The 19,975-nt window shown below is 42.3% G+C and overlaps 1 protein-coding gene across 2 annotated transcripts; it reads left to right on the top strand.

The window, feature by feature from the left end:
* Positions 1 to 147: 147 nt before the first annotated feature.
* zgc:162200 (uncharacterized protein LOC558638 homolog) lies at positions 148 to 18,802 on the top strand. Of its 2 annotated transcripts, none has more exons than XM_050065169.1 (10): positions 148 to 325; positions 1,426 to 1,758; positions 3,919 to 4,131; positions 4,336 to 4,488; positions 6,221 to 6,730; positions 8,450 to 9,331; positions 10,514 to 10,693; positions 12,902 to 13,053; positions 14,789 to 15,149; positions 16,272 to 18,802. In XM_050065169.1, the coding sequence occupies exons 2-10, from the start codon at positions 1,507 to 1,509 to the stop codon at positions 16,275 to 16,277; spliced, it is 2,709 nt and encodes a 902-aa protein (XP_049921126.1). In that variant the 5' UTR covers positions 148 to 325; positions 1,426 to 1,506; the 3' UTR covers positions 16,278 to 18,802. The 2 variants fall into 2 exon arrangements, with proteins under 2 accessions (XP_049921126.1, XP_049921127.1); XM_050065170.1 differs by having other exon boundaries at positions 148 to 430.
* The last annotated feature ends 1,173 nt before the right edge of the window (positions 18,803 to 19,975 follow it).

Genomic DNA, 19,975 nt, shown 5'->3' with positions numbered 1-19,975 from the left:
GTTTATTTTTTGTCCGACAGCAAAAGCCACACAAATACATGAATTAAAGAGAATCTGGTGTAGTTGCATTTCGCCGTTGCCTAGCTAGAGGGGGTAATCGTGCTTTCACGTTTTCGGCGCGCTTTTGACACCAGAGCCCTCACTGAATGTGAAACCAGAGAACCGGGTGGGAGGAAGGAAAGCGGCTGCTCAGCTACCTGGGCTGGTTGGTACCCCCGGATACTGGCGTGATTAGCAACCGTTGCCGCTGACAGTTACCTGAGGAAGTACACAGCCAACGGTTACGTGCAACTCGCGAGCTCCATCTTTGAATTAAACCCAGAGGGTGAGTGGCTAGTTTGGCTAATGGTCGCTATGTAGCGTTAGCTAATTAGCTTGTCTGGCAGGATCCTGACTGACGTTAGCACCGGAGAACAGCCCCTTGAGCCGGGTAATGTGATGTCGTCTATTACGTTAAGCCTAGTTAAATGTTTCTAATTGCAAAGACAGGACGCTAGCTAGCTAAATTCTTTAACTCGTCGTTGCTAGCAGCATCACGGTGTCATTTGCTGCCTGCATTATAGCCTAAAACTAGTCTTGCTAGCTGTCCGGCCGTGTCCTGTTCCCAGTCCGGTGTCGTCTTAGGTTTTGTTTCCCTGTCAGAATATATTTCACTCTCTCAGATACCCTCTTACTTTGGAGTTATGGGGATGGGCATGTAATATGTCACCACGCATCCTTAAATTTACACTTAGTTGATGCTACGAAGAACTAGTTTGACGGCTATGTGAAACAGATGCTCATGGGATGCATCATTTGGCACCGGACAGCCGGTGGCTGGTGTTTCCATCTTCGGTCAAAGAAGAGGACACGAGGAAATGGGGGAAGTCAGCCCCACCCAGTTGATACTGATGGCCAAAGTATTCTTAATCCATATTCTTTCCACGGCTACTTTATGAGGGACACTTGGGAATACCACACTTCCCACAGCTGTCATAACTGTGTAGCTAACATTAGCTGTAGCTATCAGCTTATTGTGAGATGACGCTGCTGATGTTGAAAAGCAATTTGGTCAGTGATGTGTACTTGCCAGCCTTGCATCCCAGTTTCATAGCGACAATCTTTTAATACATGGCCTATTAAACTCCCTTTTAAGAGGATGAAAGGCAGCAATATGCTTGTTGTATGCCCAGATTATTAGTTATACCTACTAACTAAATATTTGCAAACTGCAGCAGTAGATAATTTATAGCTTTGTTTTTCTTGTGGCCATTTGGCCCTTTGAGCTCAAAGTATAAGTGTTTTTTCCATTCACTCAATCCCATAGTTAATCTTGCCCTTTGCCCAGTTTGTGACACAATATGATTTATACAAAACCTCTTTGCCACACCGGCTATTGTTCTGACTAGTTTACATAACCACCATCTTTGTATTTCTCCTCTGTAGTCTGGAGGAATGAGAGTGGGGGAGTGAAGGAGGCAGGTGTCCCAGAAGAACGTTGGCAGACAAGTTGGAGGCCAGGCAAGGATGCTGGAGGCCGATGCAGATGCAGCAGGTGCAGCAGCAGAGAGAGAAGGGGAGGTGGAGATGGGGAGCGGAGACTTGAAGGCTGAGGTGGTGCGGCTGACTCTGGAGCTCCAGGAGGCCACAGAGGAGAAGCTACAGGCAGCCCGCTATGGCCTGGTGGTGCTGGAGGAAAGCGCTGCCCTCAAGATGAAACACAGGCAGCTGGAAGAGGAGCATGAGGCCCTCAAAGGGGAGCTGCAGCAGCTCAAAGAGGTAGGAACACCTCAGGCCTTCTAGTTATATTTAGACAACGTTAGGTTTGTGAAGGTCTCATTCCCCCAGCAAATGTTGTTTTCCAATAACACGCTACTACTGCTTTATGACCCTTTTTTACCACACATTTCTTTTGCTCAGTGAAAGTAGATTTTTTGCCTTCATGGATTTGGTTTGATGTAGGTGCTGTTTATAATTGAAAGAAGCATTTTCTGGATTCAAATTCACACTGACTGATGAAAATTAGTTGAGACTTTCAACCAGCATGTTTAGTGGATTTTCACAGAATGTTCTTGGCTGTCACTTTTTTCCTCCATGCTGAAAGAAGATTACAGTAGAAAGGAACACAGCAATGGTTGCAATCTTTTTATATACGCACATTTACACAAGCAAATGTAACATACTGTTGGATTTTTGCAGGATATATTAAACAAGATGCAATAACACAGGTTTGTGGACTTACCTGTTGTCACATGACACTGTTGCCAAAATGTAAATGCAGTCAAAATTTAAATACTATCTATTGAGGCTGCTCATTTTAATTTAACAGCAGAGGAGCTGCCAGTGTACGCAGTCGTCCTGTAAAGAAACCATTGTGTCTTTTTCATAAGCACCAGTGACCTATGACATGAATTTGATTGCTCATCCCTTAATTTCATTTGGCTAACTCTGTCTTTCTGCTTCCACAATGACAGTTCTGTTACAGCTGTGACCTCATGTTATACTTTGAATGAAGAGGCTTGTGAGCACACACTGAGTCAGTTTTGCTCTCGTGTGTCATCTGATGCCGATGGCGTCAGAAAAACACCGGAAAACACCGTTTAATGATTAAGACAACTTCAACAGCCAATTAGTCAGCACATCCGGTGCTTTTACAGTATTACATTTGCTCTGTTCATCTTAAACTGATTTTGATACTTAACTGTACAGCATTAAGGATTACATTAGGTTAGCGCCGGATAGTCAAGATAAAAAGATTAGACCAATATGTCAATGCTCAGATTATCATCTAATCCATGTCTTTCTCAGCTGTATTGTAATTGTGACACATGCTTCTCATTTCTGTTCTAAACTAACTAGTGTTTTATTTGAAATCTCTTTTTTTCATAAATGATTTACCACTGCACAGCCAAAGTGACAGCTTGACAGTTTTTCTTCTAAACTGCATTTTATGTAATAATTTATGTGTAATTTTAATGCTCATGCACACGCTGACATAGTGCTGAATGACTGATGTGTGAGGGGTTAATATTGTTTAACAGTTGTGAACTTTGGCACAAATGCAGCAGATGGAACTTGAAGTTATTGGTATTGCTGAAAAAACTGGTTTATATAAGAAGTTAATCCCATAAAATGCAATCCCATCATGTGGGCACATTTTGATGTTGCAATTGTTTCATCCACCTATTTACATTGAGACATTTAAAATCCTGCTTGCAAGCAGTTGGATATTTAGCAATGAATTTGTGCCAGACGAACACTAAAACTGGGCCATCCTGATGTTTTATAACCACGTATCAAGCAAAGCTCTTTATGTCTTAAGGGACGTAGTGGTACAGAATTTCAGCTATTTTTTATAATCTGCATAAACCTCATGTCTTGGCTGTTTACCTACCTAGGCTTTGGCAGGGTTTTAGCAAAGCAGGGCGGACTCGTGTTGAGAATTGGCATAATTATATAACCACATCACGATGATCAGTTGAGCGTGTTTTGTAGCATGTTCATTTAGCACCCTATTTAATAGATCTTTCATCTGCAGTTACTGATGCGTAATGCGTCAAGGTTGCTGATTAAAGCAAGCTGTGAAGAAACGGCTGCAATCACAGCGTTTAGTGTCATCTATTAGGCTCATTTTAGCACATAGGCTGGATAAAAAAACATAGAAACAGCGTGGAAGCTGCTGTTAACGTCTGAGGTGTCTTGTTACCCAACCATTAGAGCCATTTCCTCACTGTAATCAGGTTTAACGAGATGGTTGTCAGTGAAGTCCTTTCCCCTTCCGTTGTTGAAGATGCCTACATTACTGCCTTGATATGAGAAGCACAGCATTAATGCATTTGTGTTTTAGTACTGCATATTATTCCAATGTGTAACTTACTGCAGCCTGCCAGATACTGCGGGTTTTGCCCTGACCTTAACCCTTTTTTTGTGTGTGTAAAGGCATTTGCAGATTCTGTGAGCAGCCAAAAGCGTGCAGCTGCCGATGGAGAGTGCCGGGAGGAGAACCTACTGCAAGAGACCGCCACGAAGGAGGCTGCCATGGCAACCCGCATGGAAGAACTCCAGGCAGAGCTCAAGCAAGCACGCCTTGCTCTGAGCAATGCCCATGCAGAGATTGATAGGCTGGGGGTTGTCTCAGGCCAGCTAAAAAAGGTATAGCAGCTCCCTCATGCACCTGTATACTGGTGTTATACTGAATATCACCAGTTCCTGTCTTGTCATTAAACATAAAATGAAACCCTGAGACCACTGGACTCATTCCCAAAGTAAAATTAACTGTGCATGACATGGAATAGGTAATTGTGCAGTTTAAATTTTATGCTTTGCAGTGGCTTAACAGTGGTTTGTGTTTGACAGGAGTGTGAGTGTCTGGAGGCAGAGAAGGGCCATCAGAGGGATGAGATGAAGGAATATAAAGTACGTGAACTGCGCCAGTTGCAGGACAACAGCGAACTAGAAGAGGAGAACATATCTCTGCAAAAACAGGTGTCTGTGCTCAAGGAAAACCAGGTCAGTTATCACTCAAGCTACGACTTAACCAGATAGATGCCTGCTGGCTTTAATTAAATGGATAGATAAAGAATAAAAATCAAGATATACAGAATGGTACTATTAATATATCTGTAAAAATACACAGTCAAGTGGAGAAAGTGTTTCCATGAACATTGCACCATATTATTGTTATTTCTGAACTTGTTTCTGAACTTGTATTTGTGTTTGCTAAGTACACATAGGTGGTTATTAAGACACTAGCTTATGGTCATTGTAGCGCACTGCTTGTTTGCATTTACCTTTCCTGCATGAGAGTGAAACCACTTTGCATGCAACAAACTTGAAATCTCTGTCACGTTTGTTGACATAACTTCACAACTGGGATACACATTGGCCACTCCTGAGGAGACTAGACAGACCAGTTGCTGGGTGATTAATGCTGTTACGTACGGAAAATTACGTACCTCCCACAGCTGAGCACAAAAGTTTGATCACCTGATCTGTTTGTCAGCGAATTCCCAGTGTAGCTGCCTCGCCTGAGAGCCAGACATCATGTCCAATGAAATATTTTGCTGGCAATATGCAGCAGGAAATAAAGAGATAATTATAGAAGCATGTAGCACTATGGCAACCAGGCTCCAGCCTAGCAATTTCATGATTTACAAGTGATTGCTGGACACTCAGATTCAGAGTGTTTTTCAAGTCTTGGATGACTTTGAATGTTTTGGGAAATAATTAAGTAATAATTTGTATTTTTAGCTGAGGACAAAGTGTCCAACATTGAAAGGATTAAAATAATAACTTAGGTACATTTTCTCTAAAATCATAAAATTTAATTCAACACAAATGAGCAAAAATAATGTTAACATACACATACTGTTTTCCTCAGTTAATGATTTGCTATCATGCAAGACAAAAGCATACTGAAGGGTCCTAATTTGTGTCATTGCATCATAAAAAATACCAGAAATGCTAGCTACGAAAGTTTTATAAACATATGCATACATTCCAAATGCTTCAGACATTTTCTGTAGTTGCTAACATCTCAGTCTTACTCCATGTGCTCAAAATGCATTGCAAAAATGTTGATAAGGATGTTCTGTATTCTTGTCAGTTACATTATGTAGTTATGTGAACTGTCATTGCTCAGATTCTTGAGGATGGAAGACGAGTGCTTCCGAATGCAGATGTGTGTTCTGTGTATGTTGCAGCTCTGCCAAGACAAACTGTCCATGACTGTTTCTAAATGTAGCCGAGGCCTGTTAGTGCGTCCGTGATCCTTCAGCGGACATTTAGATAACAGCTTGCTCTCGCCTTCAGAGTCTCTGAAATCCTGTCAGAAGTCCTTGTCTTGTTGTTTTACAAGAAACTCTCAAATGATCTGAAGGACTCTCAGTCACACAGTTGCAGTTTTAATCTAATAGATGTAGTATTGTTATTATATGTATACTGCATGTAAATATTGGGTCAGGCAGCAAATGAGTCGACGAAATGGATATATTATATAAAGAAAATGTACAAGATTTAGACTCTCTAATAGTGGGAGGAATTGTACATATCCATTTCAAAGAGAAAGTAGGCGTGTGACTTTATTTCCAAGACAAAGTGGGTGTGTGACTTTAACACTGTTGTGCTGAATGCAGTGATAGGTATGTATGTGTGCTGGGGCCGGAATATGCACCGATATGTGTTGCATAAATCAACAGAGAAAGATGCCTTAATAGCCGGTGTGCTCCTTATTCCATTTTAGGTCGAGTTTGAATCGATAAAGCTGGAGCTAACCCAGAAGAATGAGGAGCAGGATGAGTTACGAGCTCAGATGGAGGAGGCAGCAAGGCTGAGGGAGATAGCAGAGAGGCAGCTGGATGAGGCCCTGGAAGCCTTGAAGGAGGAGAGGGAGCAGAAGAACTGTCTGCGGCGGGAGCTCTCCGCCCTGACCCTTAACCCCTTTGATTCTGTGGGGAACCTGGAGCTCCACTTGGAGCAGCTGGATGACAGCCAGGAGGAGGGCCAGGGGGGAGAGGGAGAAGGGGAGGGAGAGGATCAGGACAGCGGCATTAATAACGGTCCTGGGTCTGCTCCCGGTTCTGCTCACCCTCCTCACTTGGGGGGCTCAAAAAGTAACGGCCTCATCCATCGCTACTCCACTCCACGCAACAGTGACGTCTTCCTGCGTGCGCCAGCGTCTGGACTGGTGTCGGACCTGCTGAGTGAGCTGCACTTTTCAGACAGTCAGAAACTAAAACAGCAGCTCCTACAGGTAGGCAACAACACAGCATGTGTCACTCTTTTAAACGTATTAATAGTGCACCAAAGAGAAAAAAAGATTGGAGCAGTGTTTACTTGCATTGTATTATTTAAATTACATTGACAAGATAAGTAATGCCAATTTGTAAGAACTTAATAATAGCCTCTACACTGCTGCAACACAATGCACTCATTAATGCAGTGTATATTAGCATTTTCTATTATTTACAGAACTGCATGAATCTGTTCTAATCAGGCCGAATAGTGAGGAAGTCATACAGGTTGGTTTGTGTCACAGCTGTTGACGGGGAAGTCTGCCACTTCCTGCTTTAGACCACATCCCCTGTATGTTGGTGAAGGAGTGTGCCTTTCTACAGTCATCAAAAGCACCTGGCACCATGTCGTATCATCTACTAAAGTGGTTCTCAACCAGGGGTCCGGGGACACCTAGAGTCCTTGAAGGAGTTTCAGGGGAATGGTTAATTTGTACTATTTAATCACTATAGAAGTGAGTCCAATGTGAGTAACAGTCATAAGAGTGAAAATCCTGATCATAGGTTTCACTTCCTCTGTGGTTATGTCCTTAACTGCTGTTGACAACAGTTAATGATATCTGACAACCAAAATCTTTTCTGATGGAGGTCCCTTAAGTGAAATCTTATCAAATGGGAGTCCATAACCCAACGTGTATCAACTTAAGGGACCTTGACACGAAAAACTGATCTTCTTCACCAAGCAATTCAGGCAACTCCCACTTGATACAGTCACACCTCACAAATACAGGGTACTTGAGAAAGTCAAGGATGTCTTGAACCATCATCCCTCTCTGTCTGAAGGCGATATATTATTCATGATGCACTTAAATCGAGGGTTGGGTTAGCGAGCGCCAGCCCACCAGATGTTGGGTGTGGAGCTGAATGGGGTCAGCTGCCTTTTGACATGAAAAATGCATTAAGAAGAGTAAAGGTGGTGGGGGGAGGAATTTCTGCTACATGAGAACTGTTCTTTTGTTTTCTGAAAAATAATTAACAATCAGTGTTGGCCTGGCTTAGATGAGAATGGAAGCTTATGAACATTTTTCATTCATTAATAATAGGGGACCATTATTCTTTTTCATGTTTTTATGTTACAGTGAAGTATGTTGATATCAAATGTGGCCAAAGTTTTAAGTAATGAGGTGAACATATGTAGAAGCAGCTGTGTGAGCAAAAGCCTCAGGCATCCTATCATTCTGAATACTCTGTTTCCAAGTGTGTTTTCTACTCTGGCTACAGTATGATGTCAAAGTGTGCTAGATTATTATTTTATTTTATTTTATTTTATTTTTTTAAAAATATGATCATCTGCTGCTGATGTTGTTAATTTTTCCTCAATTTTGGTTCATACTCCTGCTGGAACACGTCCGGTTGTGTTTAAAAGTTTTTTATTGGCACAGCCATTCCACCAGCTGCAGTGACAGCACAGAGAGTTGGAGGACTAGGGAATGCTGACCAGTCAAAGCAGAGTGGGCTTTTTTTTTGGGTTGGGGGCTTAAAGAGACAGGTGCTAAACAGAGTGTTTCAGACTGAGAACAAATACAGGTGTTCTAGCAGTGACAGTATGAGGGAATTAAAGGATTTTTTGACCATTAAAGCATTTGAATTTTCAAGTAGAAACCTTAAACAGAACAAAAAAAGTGCATATATGTTAATTCCTGTCAAGATTTTCATCCTTTGTGTGTTTGCGTACACAGGCAGAGCGAGAGAAGTCCGGTCTGGCTAGCAAGGTGGAGGAACTCCAGATGCAGCTGGTAGTGACCAAACAGGCACTCAGTCAGCAAGAGGACAAGGTCGGATCTCTCACCCAACAGCTGGATGCTGTGCATAACAGCCAGCAGCACAACCAGGACGCAGACGACAGGGGAGATGATGAGACAGATAATGGCAACGGTGGCAATGCGGTCTTCGACTATGAAGTAGACACCAAGAGCAAAGAGGTGCTGGAGGCGCGCATGCGGTCAGCAAGCGAAGAGCTTCTGAAGTTGAGAGATGAACTGTCTCAGGCAGGCGCTCGATACAACACCCTGGAGCAGAGATACAAGCAGGAGAAGGACCGTTGGAGGGCAGAGGCCCAGGAGCTGGCCGACAAGATCCGTCAGTGCATCAAGTCCAGCAAGCAGGACCAGGAGCGCATCAGCGAGCTGGAGAAGGAGATCGGAGCCACACGGAAAGTGGCGATTGATTCAGAAGGGCACTTGAGCGTCGCCCAGGAGGAGCTGCTGGCGTTCTCTGAGGAGCTCTCCAACCTCTATCACCACATCTGCGTGTGCAACAACCTAACGCCCAAACGAGTCACCCTGGACTATTACCGCGATGGTGCCAGGTCAAGTGGTGCAGGAGGTAGTGCACGAAGATCACACTACGTTTACCCCCAGCACAACTCCCAGAAGAAGCCACGAGCCAATGACATGTTCATCTCCAAAGCTTCAGCACTGCAGTTCATGGGGGAGGTGGACAGTGCAGGAACAAGCACTGAATCTCCCACCTGCCCTGGATCCCCCACCCTGGATTTCAGGGACCCTTCAAACGTCCGCAACTTGGTAGCGGTCATCCGTTGCCAGATCAAGCACCTGCGGGTAAGACAGCACTGTATATTCCACACAGCATGTCAGACATTAGAGTGCTTCTCTACTAGTACTTGATTGTTTCTGATCTGAAAGTTACAACCAGTGCAGAAACTCTAATTGCTTCATTGTGTTTCGATCACTGAAAGCCAGGCTTTTGTTCTGGGCAAAGGCCTTTCCTCCCTCACAGATTTCTTGCTAAGCGAGGCTCAGCTCAGACTGTTAGATGTAGTTGAGTAGCTCCCGTGTCAGCTCAAATCCAACGCCTGGAGTGGGACTTGTTGACACGTGTGTGTGTGTGGGGGTTTGAATGGATTGGATTATCAGGGGTCAGAGTCCAGTTGTTGCTTCGTCTACAGAGAATCCTTTCAGAAATCAGCTGCGTCTGGAACACTGGGAACTTGTTTCTACGTAGTTAAACACATGTACTTGGTCTTTTACATTGCTACAGTTCTATTCAAATCATGTCATACTCGGCACAAGACATGCTAGTTGGTTAAACTTATTACCCAGAGGAAAACGGGAGGAGTTTGGATCGGCATGCGAGACTAACCAGTGGCTCTGATCGTCAAAGGCAGCCCTTTTCTCTGTCTTTCATACATGCACAAACACACATGCACTCTCTGTCATGGATAGAACTGCGTGCATGACCGGTACAAGTCCTGAGCTGTCCACAAACATAAATGCGTAAAGTATGTCTGAGCCTCACACAAACTCGTGCCGGCTGGATGTTTTCTCACTCAGCTGAACAAGAGAAGCCCAAGAAGCCTGCACTTTGTGTCAGTTTGCGTGCACACTCAGTATGGCGATGAGTCAGGACATAAATTAATGTTATTTGTTCACTTTTAGTAAGTGAATTCTGTTTTGTGGGATAATGTGCAATGTTTATAATGCATAATGCAAAGAGCCGCACATTTCAGCTGCATTTGAATAACAGTTTTGTTTGTCCAATTTTGACTGTTTTCAGAGTGTTTTCCTGCTTTAAGGCTAGTAAACTAATTTAGGTTTTAACTTGGGGAACTTAGTTTTGAGGAATTTCCCTGGTATAATAGTCTTGTGGATGTACCGTATATTAAACAATCCAATACTATAAGGCGAAGAGATTTTCAGTGCTAAAATTCTGACAAAAGTTTAACTTTGTCGGTGAAACAAACACACTAAACTCACTCTTATGAATAACTTGTCTTCTCTCAGGTGGCAGTGGACCTCTGTCGTCAGAGGGGTGCGATGCCTTACTCAGGGTTCAGCAGCAGCGGAGAGGCAGAGCGGGATGCTGAGAGCCTCATGGAAGAAGTCCTCAAACTCAAGTCCCTTCTCAGCACCAAGAGAGAGCAGATTGCCACGCTCAGGACTGTTCTCAAGGCGAACAAACAGGTAGGTCACAGCAAGCACTGGCAACACTGCAGTTACAGGCTCGTCTTCCATTGTAGGGTACTGCTCTGAATCAGCCTGACCTTTTGTTGCCTGTCATTTGAAATAAGCTGTCCCACATTTGTCCTTTTTGGTTTACATTATGTTCTTTGCGTGTACATAAGATCCTGAGAACAGCTCCTTTGGTAGAGCGAGATTTTTCTGAAAACAGACCTGACCAAACCAAAGTGAGCAGGTCTCCACCTTTATCCACACATTTTCATGACACAAGCACTTTGCTATTTGCTATTGTCATTGTCTTGTCTAGACGGTCCTTTGGGCTCACGTGGTCCCGCACACGTACAGTGTGATGTTGCACTCCTCTCTCCTCCCCCTGCTCTTTCCTTTGGCTCAAGCACTGCATGGCCTGCTTCTGTCGTTCCTTTACCTGTCACTCTCCTTTTCACACACACGCTCACTCACTCAAGATAATCTGTTTGCTGATCCGTGCTCACATATGGTAGTTTACCCTCTGAAGTCTGATTTGTAGGACTCTGTTGCCTCTCCGTTTGTTCCACTGATGTAATCATGGTTTGTACACAAGACCTTTTGCATTGGTTATTGCAGTCAAGTCACAGATAAAGACTCACAATACTGTTTGCACACTGTCTTCATTACCAGATAATTTTATTTGCTTTCCTAGCTCTGTTACTGATTGCTCCTAAACAGAATACATGTTGTAGTCACATGGAATAGGAATTAAAGGACAGTAATGATGACAATTATAATTTTAGCGTTGGATCACATGTAGAAAAAAACTACATGTAGAAAAAAACTACAAAATGTAGAAACATGTAGAAAAAAACTACAAAACTACACCTGCTACAGGGTGTTCCCCACCCTGTAGCAGGAGCCTCAGTACATATATATAGTACAGTACATATAGTACGTATATTAGGGATAAACAGTTACCAGCTGCCGATGAATTGCCGTTAAATTCAGGATGGTTAGTACGACCATTTTAAAATATTAATCATCTTTAAAACCATGTTTGATTAATGTGCTTTGAAAAACTCACAGTTAATACTGAGCATCAACCAAAGTTGGCAACAGTCTCCCAGATGCAGGAGCAGCATGCAGTGTGGGTTTGTTTTGTTATTCCCGTGTTAACAGAGTGGGCGTGCAGCAAGCAAACCAATGATGCTACTGATCAGTTGTCCTCATCTACAGAGATAGACACTCGAGCAAGCGTTTCAGAGACAGGCTGTCTTTAATGTTACTGCACATGTGTTATGGTTGTTGTCCAGCAGTCAGGAAGAACTTAACTCTTTCAGCACTTATTAACAACACCATGATAATACCAATAGCTGTGATAATTTTACTAACTATAATCATGCTATAAACTCCTCATAGTGTTTCATTTCACATACGTACATGCTTTCTGCTCCCAAACTGTGCAACAGCATCTCCCTCCAAATCAGATCTGCCACCTCCACTGACTCGTTAAAGTCCAGGCTCAAAACCTTCTTTTATTCATTAGCATTTGAGTCCCTCTGACGTGGCTTTCTCTGACGTTTGCCTGTGTGTGTTGTCTTTCTGAATGTGTGAGCTGTGTACCTGACCACTATGTTGCCTCTTGTGTACGTGTTTTGAACAACGTACTCCTTCTGTACAGCACGTCGGTCAACGTGAGTTGTTTTTAAATGTGCTTTATGAATAAATTTGAGTTGAGTATCACGTATTAGCATACATTCACTTCACAGAAATGACCGCCAGTTTCTATAAAGATAATTAACCGGCAACGTTTGAAACACAAAAAAGGCTGTCAACACTTACTGTTGTTCTAAGGGTATTTCCAAAACCCACAGAGGCCCAAATTAGGGATAGAGACTCCCTAGTATGATGGTGCTATCAGTTTAGAATAAGTGCATGATCAACATTTTGTCGTAATCATTCAGCCATTAATCAGCCATTATTGGTCTGGTTGATTAATGGCTGTGATGTTTAGAATTTTTACGGTTTGAAATTGCTATATTGGAATTGTGACACTAACATTTATATTTTCACTGCAAATGTGTATCGGCTCCAAGTATCAGTTATTGGTCTCCTTGATTATTAATAATCTGTATCAGCCATCATCTGTCACCCCTAACTTAAACACCCCACTTTGAAAAGGGAACAATGGTGCTACAGCAGCATATGATTGTGCAATTGTCTGTCTTGTCAACACAGACTGCAGAGTTGGCTCTGTCCAATTTGAAAACCAAGTATGAGACAGAGAAGAGCATGGTGTCAGAGACCATGATGAAACTACGGAACGAGCTCAAAGCCTTGAAGGAGGACGCCGCCACCTTCTCTTCACTGCGAGTCATGTTTGCCAGCCGGTAAGTTTTCCTTTTATGTATAAGTAAAAAGCATCATATTCAACCGTGTTATAAAATAAGAAAACCCTGTATTTACTTACAAAGGAGATTTTTTTTAAAATTTCTCAAAGCTGAAACATGTTAATTAGTTCTGATCGTCTGCTCTTAACTCTTGTTTTTCATGCTTAGTAATGGTGCTCTTGTTGTGGTACAGCTTCTGCTGCCACTCATGTAATAAGCTTACCATACTTATTACGCCTGTGGACAATCCACTGGTTCACATGAAGATTATGAACCACATGCTCTGCCCTGTGCCGATGGGGGAGGAGGCAAGGACAGATTTGTCCCATCAAGCCAGGTCACCTTAGGGAAGGAGAGGCCTAACGTACGCTGGAGCTGGGTGGGACGTTTGATAGGGTGGGGGGGTGCTGTCAAGGGTTAAACTTATAAGGGCTGTGCCGAACGCTAAATAAACATTTGACAACATGTCTGTTATTTCTGTTTGAACCTGGTATTTCTGCGCAGTTGCAGACAAAGATTAGGCTCAAGTAAAATGAATATTAAACTATTTGTAAAATAATTCCAGATGTAATGATTTGCTAAATTCACAACATGGTTTTGTCCAACAAAATATTCTGCTTCAGTTTATATTTGTTGGTGTTAAGCCTTTTACAACAACAACATTTTTACTGTAAAAAAAACTGTTTGCACCCACATGTGTTAATGTGGTGGTCTAGTAGCAGTCTTAGCAGCACCGTAAGTTACATTCATTCATTTAAGAAAGCTGATTTAATGAGAGACCAACTCATTTAATCTGATAAATCCCTTTATTCAAATTGAGGATTTTCTTAAAGGATTTTTTTAGGGTGATGAAATCATAAAATATGACGACAGACTTTCAAAGCTTCATTTGAAAACATCAACAGAAGCTTCAGATGTTTACAAAAAAGGACATTCTGTACAGCCCTAAAACAAATCATAACACTTCACTCACTAATCACTAACCTCTTCTGTGAAACCGTTGGCATGAGGAGTGATTTTGTGTTGGGTTGAGTGAGTGAACTAATGTTTTTTTTCTGTTTTTGTTCTGGACAATAGAACCTTTGTTAATAATTGCCAGAGAAGCTTCTTAGACGTGCATTACCTGTCTGGGCCGTCTCCAGACAGTTATGAGCCGGCATATGATTATCCCTAAGAAGGATTGTAGAACAGACAGTGGTCAAGGACTGCTACCGTCTGTTGCAGCTAAAGATCCTTTGGTTTGTAATTAAGTTTAGTGGTGCCATCATGTGGATAACCTGAGTGACTGCATTTGTGTTCATATTTAAATTCTTATTTCAGTCAAGTTTGAATCCTGTTGTTGTCATCTTCACATACACCCCTCTTATCTTTCTCTTGACACTGTTATTAGTGTGCAGTCAACATAAGGATTTGCAGATTTTCTTTTGTTTTATATCTATGTAAATCAATAATTTTGTGGTCCAAAAATATAACAAGTGTGAAGGCATCACTGCAATAACTTGTGATCATTTGATGTTTTGCCTTTGGATTTAACAAAAACCTGCCAGATTAATCAATAATGACAATAATCTTTAGTTGCAGACAGTCCGAGTGTTTGGTCACAGCTGGTGTTTAAAGTTTGCATACAACACTAAAAGTCATGTTTAGCATATGTCGTGTGTTTCTGAATTTGTGCTTTAACGTGTTTTTGCCTGCGTGTGCATGTTGCATCTCTTTGTTGTGCACGATCTCTCAGGTGTGACCAGTATGTCACCCAGCTGGACGAGATGCAGAGGCAGCTGGCAGCAGCCGAGGATGAGAAGAAGACTCTGAACTCTCTGCTGCGTATGGCCATACAGCAGAAGCTGGCTCTCACTCAGCGTTTGGAGGACCTGGAGGCCCCTCTGTCTCCCCACAGCCTGAACAGCAGCCCCCGACGCTCCCGGGCCAAAGAGCTGGCCACCAAGTCAGGCCGGGCCCCACGGAGCCCTCGAAGCAGTCCAGCGCGCCCTCCACTGAGAAGCAGTCCACGGGCCAGCCCTGTTCTCGGTGGCAGCGTGTCTGCAATGGCCACGCACCACCTGCGAAGCTTAACCCGAAGCCTCCACACAAGCCCTGTAAGAACCTCCCTCTCTCTTTGTCCCGACAACCCCGTCCAGACAAGCAGCCGCTCTGGCAGAGGCAAAGGTCTCCCACGGGACGCCACCTTCGTTAGAAGTCATAGTGTCAGTGATGTTTTTAACACAGAATCAAGTTCTGGCTACTCTCCAACACGTAAAGGCTCCACCAGCTCTGCAAACAGCGAGATAATGGTAAAAAAAACACAAGTCAGTGAAGCAAGAAAAGGCGCGTCAGGCCGGAGAGCTTCAGTCCCTGTACGTCAGGACACCTTCATAACAACTCGTGTTGTACCGGCCTCATCCACCAAGCTAAAGTCTTCTTTGTTCTCTCCATCCATAGAGAATCTAACCTCTACTAAAGCGTTGTGTGTGTATCCTAACACATCTGAAGCATGTGGTGAAATTAAACAAAAGCCTGATGTAAAACCAAACTCAGATACGTCTGTTAGAAGAAAACAGTTTGGTTACAGGTCTAATTCTGTGCAAGCAGCAGCGGCATGCCGCAACACGTTTCAGTCAGACGCAGCCCCTCCTCAGTCGAATGCTAAATCTTCAGGGGCGCAGACAACCACATCCCAGCCTGGTTACAATCCACCTGGTAAGAACAGGATGACAGGGATCTGTAGGGAGTCGAGGCGTAGATTATCCACCTCCACGAGTAGAACCACTGAGGAACCGCTCGTTATTGTGAGTAGGAGCTGCGGTAATAAAGCTCAGGGTACACCTGCCAGGCCCCGCAGCGCACACTCTAAATCATCTCGCAGGCGGTGAAATAAAGTAGGAGCAGACTTATGCCTGTACGACACCACTTTATCTTTAGCTATACATTATGTTATAAAATACATAAACCATCCTTAATGCCATAAATATTAAATCTCATATCTTTAATATTTGTGTGTGTTTTTGGACAGATTTTGTTTAGAGCTAATGCTAGCATTGTTTGCTTTTATACATCTCATGTAGCTGTTTGCAGGTCCTAATTTGCTGATCCTTTTTATATGTTGTATCGATCCATTTATCCTTATGAATTACCCTCACCCTTTTCACTTAATTTTCATTTTTTTTTTTTTATTTGAACTAAACATGTTTCTTTGTCTCTGTCTCACCCTGTCTCTGTAGCGCTGAAACACTCCTTCCATTACTCCAAACCCCCTCTTCTCCATAAGGACCTGTCTTCATGTTGACTCCCCGGCTCCCTCCTCCTTTCCTGATTCAAGACATCCTGTCCATCCCAGATATGATGCAACATTCCCCCCAGTCTACCCACCAGAACCATGGATTTAAAAAAAAAAAAAAAAAAAAAAAAAAGAATCTCTCATCCCGTCCTCTTGGTTTTCTCTGTTGGAGCGGAGAAACCTGCATGCAGCCTGGAGAAGGATGAAGAGACAAATGTGCTGCTCATTGCTCTGTGAAGTCATTGACTGTGTCTTGTCCCGAGTGGATCCAACTCCCATCTGGTCTTGTTCAAGGCTGCTGTGTGTTGTGGTGAACCATTGACAGTATTTATCCCAGAACGAGAGACCTTTTGGTGTGCAGTATTTACTGTCCTCAGACTCTGATTCAAGGCTATGATCTGTTTTAAGGCTTTACGTCTTTACACTCTTGCCTTTAGTCTGGCTTTCTGGTCAGGCCTGTCTGGCGTCTTTTAGTGTCTGTAAGCCATTAGATCATCTGTGATAGCCCTCCCAGGTAGATGTTTTTGTAGAACAGTGCAGCCTTAACATAATTGCTATCCCACAAGTAGAGAGCCTGCTACCGTCTTGAGGTTTCCCCCCTTTCCACTGGTGGTATTGTTACATTTTTTATCCTGTTACATCTCTGGCTCTTCGGCTTTTGCCCATCAGCCACGCCCTTTAACTAGCGGTCAGTAAACATTTCATTGATGGAAACAGATCAGCCATAAGTCCACCACCTCAGGTCAAAAAGAGTAATCAGAGACATGATTTGGGAGATCTTTAATGCGCATCTTACTTTGCAAACTATGCAGACCAAGTCAGGACAGTGCCTGTATACTTCCTGCTGTTCTTTAGGGTCAGGGTGGGTTTTAAAACTTGCCTTTCTTTTAGTATACAGTGGCTGACTGCAGCTGCTTTAGCATTTCTCTTAATAAGCAGCTTTTGGACGTCATCTGGAGGTGCCAAGGGGCACAAATGCAAGCATCCCATTGGCTGATAATGTAATTTCCTGCTTGTTTGGCTGTGGGTTTTAAAAGACTCAAGTGGCTTGGTTTACCTAAAACGAATCGTAACATACTGGGCCATGCACATTTCTCTTGATTACGTAATCATTATTACAGTTCCCATTCAGCTTCTGCTTTTTCTCCCTTTGAACAGCAAAGCAGCGATACTCATGTTTTCTACTCCATCATGTCACCATGCTTCTGTCTGCTACCAAAATAGGCATGTTGTAATGAACTAGTATTACCCACGACAGGCTAGTTTTCTTCTCCTGTGGCTACGGCATCCATTGTTTTCATTTAGGAATGCTAATAGTGCAGTGTGTAGCAGGCTGCTGTTAGAGTCGCTGCTTGTAGAAAAATTAAATAATACTGTCCCATAATTTTAAAAGCACTTCTCAGTGCTTAATATCTAGTGGTACATTATGACTAAAAACAAAGTATGAAAACAATAGGGCTCCAGCAGCAAGTGTTGCTGGGACCCCCTAATAAATTTTACTGAACAAAAATATTTCAAAGAGAGATCTAACTCCAACCTGGCATTATTTTGCAAGGCAGAGCTCCTCAACCAGGGGCTCTTTTCTTGCAAAGAAAAAAAAACATGTAAATGCACATGTACCTGCTTATTACCCAACATGGGCTGCTTGTAGAGTAGTTTGATGCCAGGGCTGTGATTTGAGGACAGCGGCACATACGTTAAAACTAAACACCCGTCTCATTGAATGCAGTCTAAACTCAAACTGAATCCACCCGATGAGACCAATCATGATCTTTAAGACCACATTTGGAAAAAGGATGTTTAAGAAAAGAGAACTGAACGCAAGAAAATGTTGACATCCATTTTTTTGTAAGCTCAACTGTCCAGTGGTTCATAGAAAAAAGGCCACATCCTGCTGATTTGTTTATTTTTAGTGCCTTGGTTTTTGAACTTGTCTGTTGTTTTTAGACTACATCACATTTTCTGAAGTAGAGGCTACTATTCAACACTGTAGTTGTGATCTTTTTCGACGGTATGTTTTATTTACTCTTGAGGAAACTCAACGAGCAGTGTTCGCACTGAATAAAGCGATATCTCATTTTGTTGAAATGTTTTCACTTTTTAGCTGGCATGAACTCATTAGTAAAACTAATGGATAATAAATGAAGGAAATCAAGTTGATAATGTATCAAAAACACTGCCTTGCTAAAAAGTGGAAATGCTTTAACATTGTGTCCTGTTGCTTCGAAGTTTGTAAATGGATTTCTTAATCTATTTAATTCACTCCGCAGATGTGTGTATAATTTAATTACCATTGTTGTATAATATTTTAACTGTATTTATGTGGTCTGCGTTCTGTGTAAATTGTTCTATAGGACGACATGCACACACTCCGCATAACACATCTGATGGTCCTCAACTTTTTACGTGTATGCAGTTTCCTTTCATTGACCTGTGAACCACTTTTGTCATGAAGAATAAAAAACAAGCCAACACTGTATGTTGACTGTGGTCTTTTGAATTTAAACACAGTGTTTCGGGAAGAGCACTCCCTGGAAAATCTGACTGGAATTTGTTTTCCTGTTGGGGAGGGAAAGGAGGGAATGTAAACATAAACCAGCAGTCCCTGCTGCAACATCACTTTTGGTTTACATTTTAAATGAACTCCAGCTGAGTCAAGAGTCTCTGATGTGACTCAGCTGAGCAGTTTGACTAATGCCAGAATTTCCATGTCAGGGTGCCTGTAAAGTTCAAGAACAGCCCTATGACGAGCCAAACTATCCGGGGGTTGTCCAGACAGTTAATGTTGTGCAATCATTTCCTGGGATTTGTGAAATTTAAAAAAATCCTCTTCAGATGATCTAATCTGCTGAAGACAGACCCAAAGCTAATGAAAAAATAATGAAATGCAACCTGTATTCTACAAAGGACTTAACAATTTCATGTGTGAATTATTACAACTTAAGTCAAGATTTTTTTATTAAGTGTTTTTACTCTTCTTTAGACATAAAAAAAGTTATGGTTTAAACTAAAAAATATATAAACCAATTAAAAAATGTTAAATATCATGTGAAACTATAAAAATATATTGTAATGCTGTTAAACTAATGTGCTCACACTTAACAAATTCTAATACTGTTCAATGCTATGCAAAAGCGTTGAACTCCCAAGCGTCACTCATCTCTCGTTCTACTCCTCCCTTCCTCCCTCTCAACTCCTTCCTCTTCACTTCTCAGCCCCCCTACCCACCTCCTCCTGTTGGACTTCATGAACATTTTCTGCTAAAACAACAAAAATATTGTCAAAGTATTGTTTCTGTTACAAAAAAACTGTACATTCCCTTTTTATAACACAACTGATTCACAGCCAAACATCCACTGCAGATGAAGTAAGTGAAATATAGCCAGCGATGCATGATGCCCAGTTTATTGGAAAGATGATTAACTGCAATTCCCTCACAACATATAATCAATATGTGGAAATTTAACAACTCTACTAGATGTTACTTAATATTACTAGATTTTATTTACCTGCCAGGAGCTCCTATTATAGAAGCATTAGCAAGATATTCTTAAAGGGCACAACTGCCATCTTGGTTTTGAGTGTTTTGTGTTGCACTGACAACACCTGGCCAGTGGGGGGCAGTCTATGACATGACGCACTGCGGTC

This window comes from Epinephelus moara, chromosome 16, assembly GCF_006386435.1.
Source record: "Epinephelus moara isolate mb chromosome 16, YSFRI_EMoa_1.0, whole genome shotgun sequence".
Taxonomy (NCBI): domain Eukaryota; kingdom Metazoa; phylum Chordata; class Actinopteri; order Perciformes; family Serranidae; genus Epinephelus; species Epinephelus moara.
This window is presented reverse-complemented; position numbering and strand designations above follow the sequence as displayed.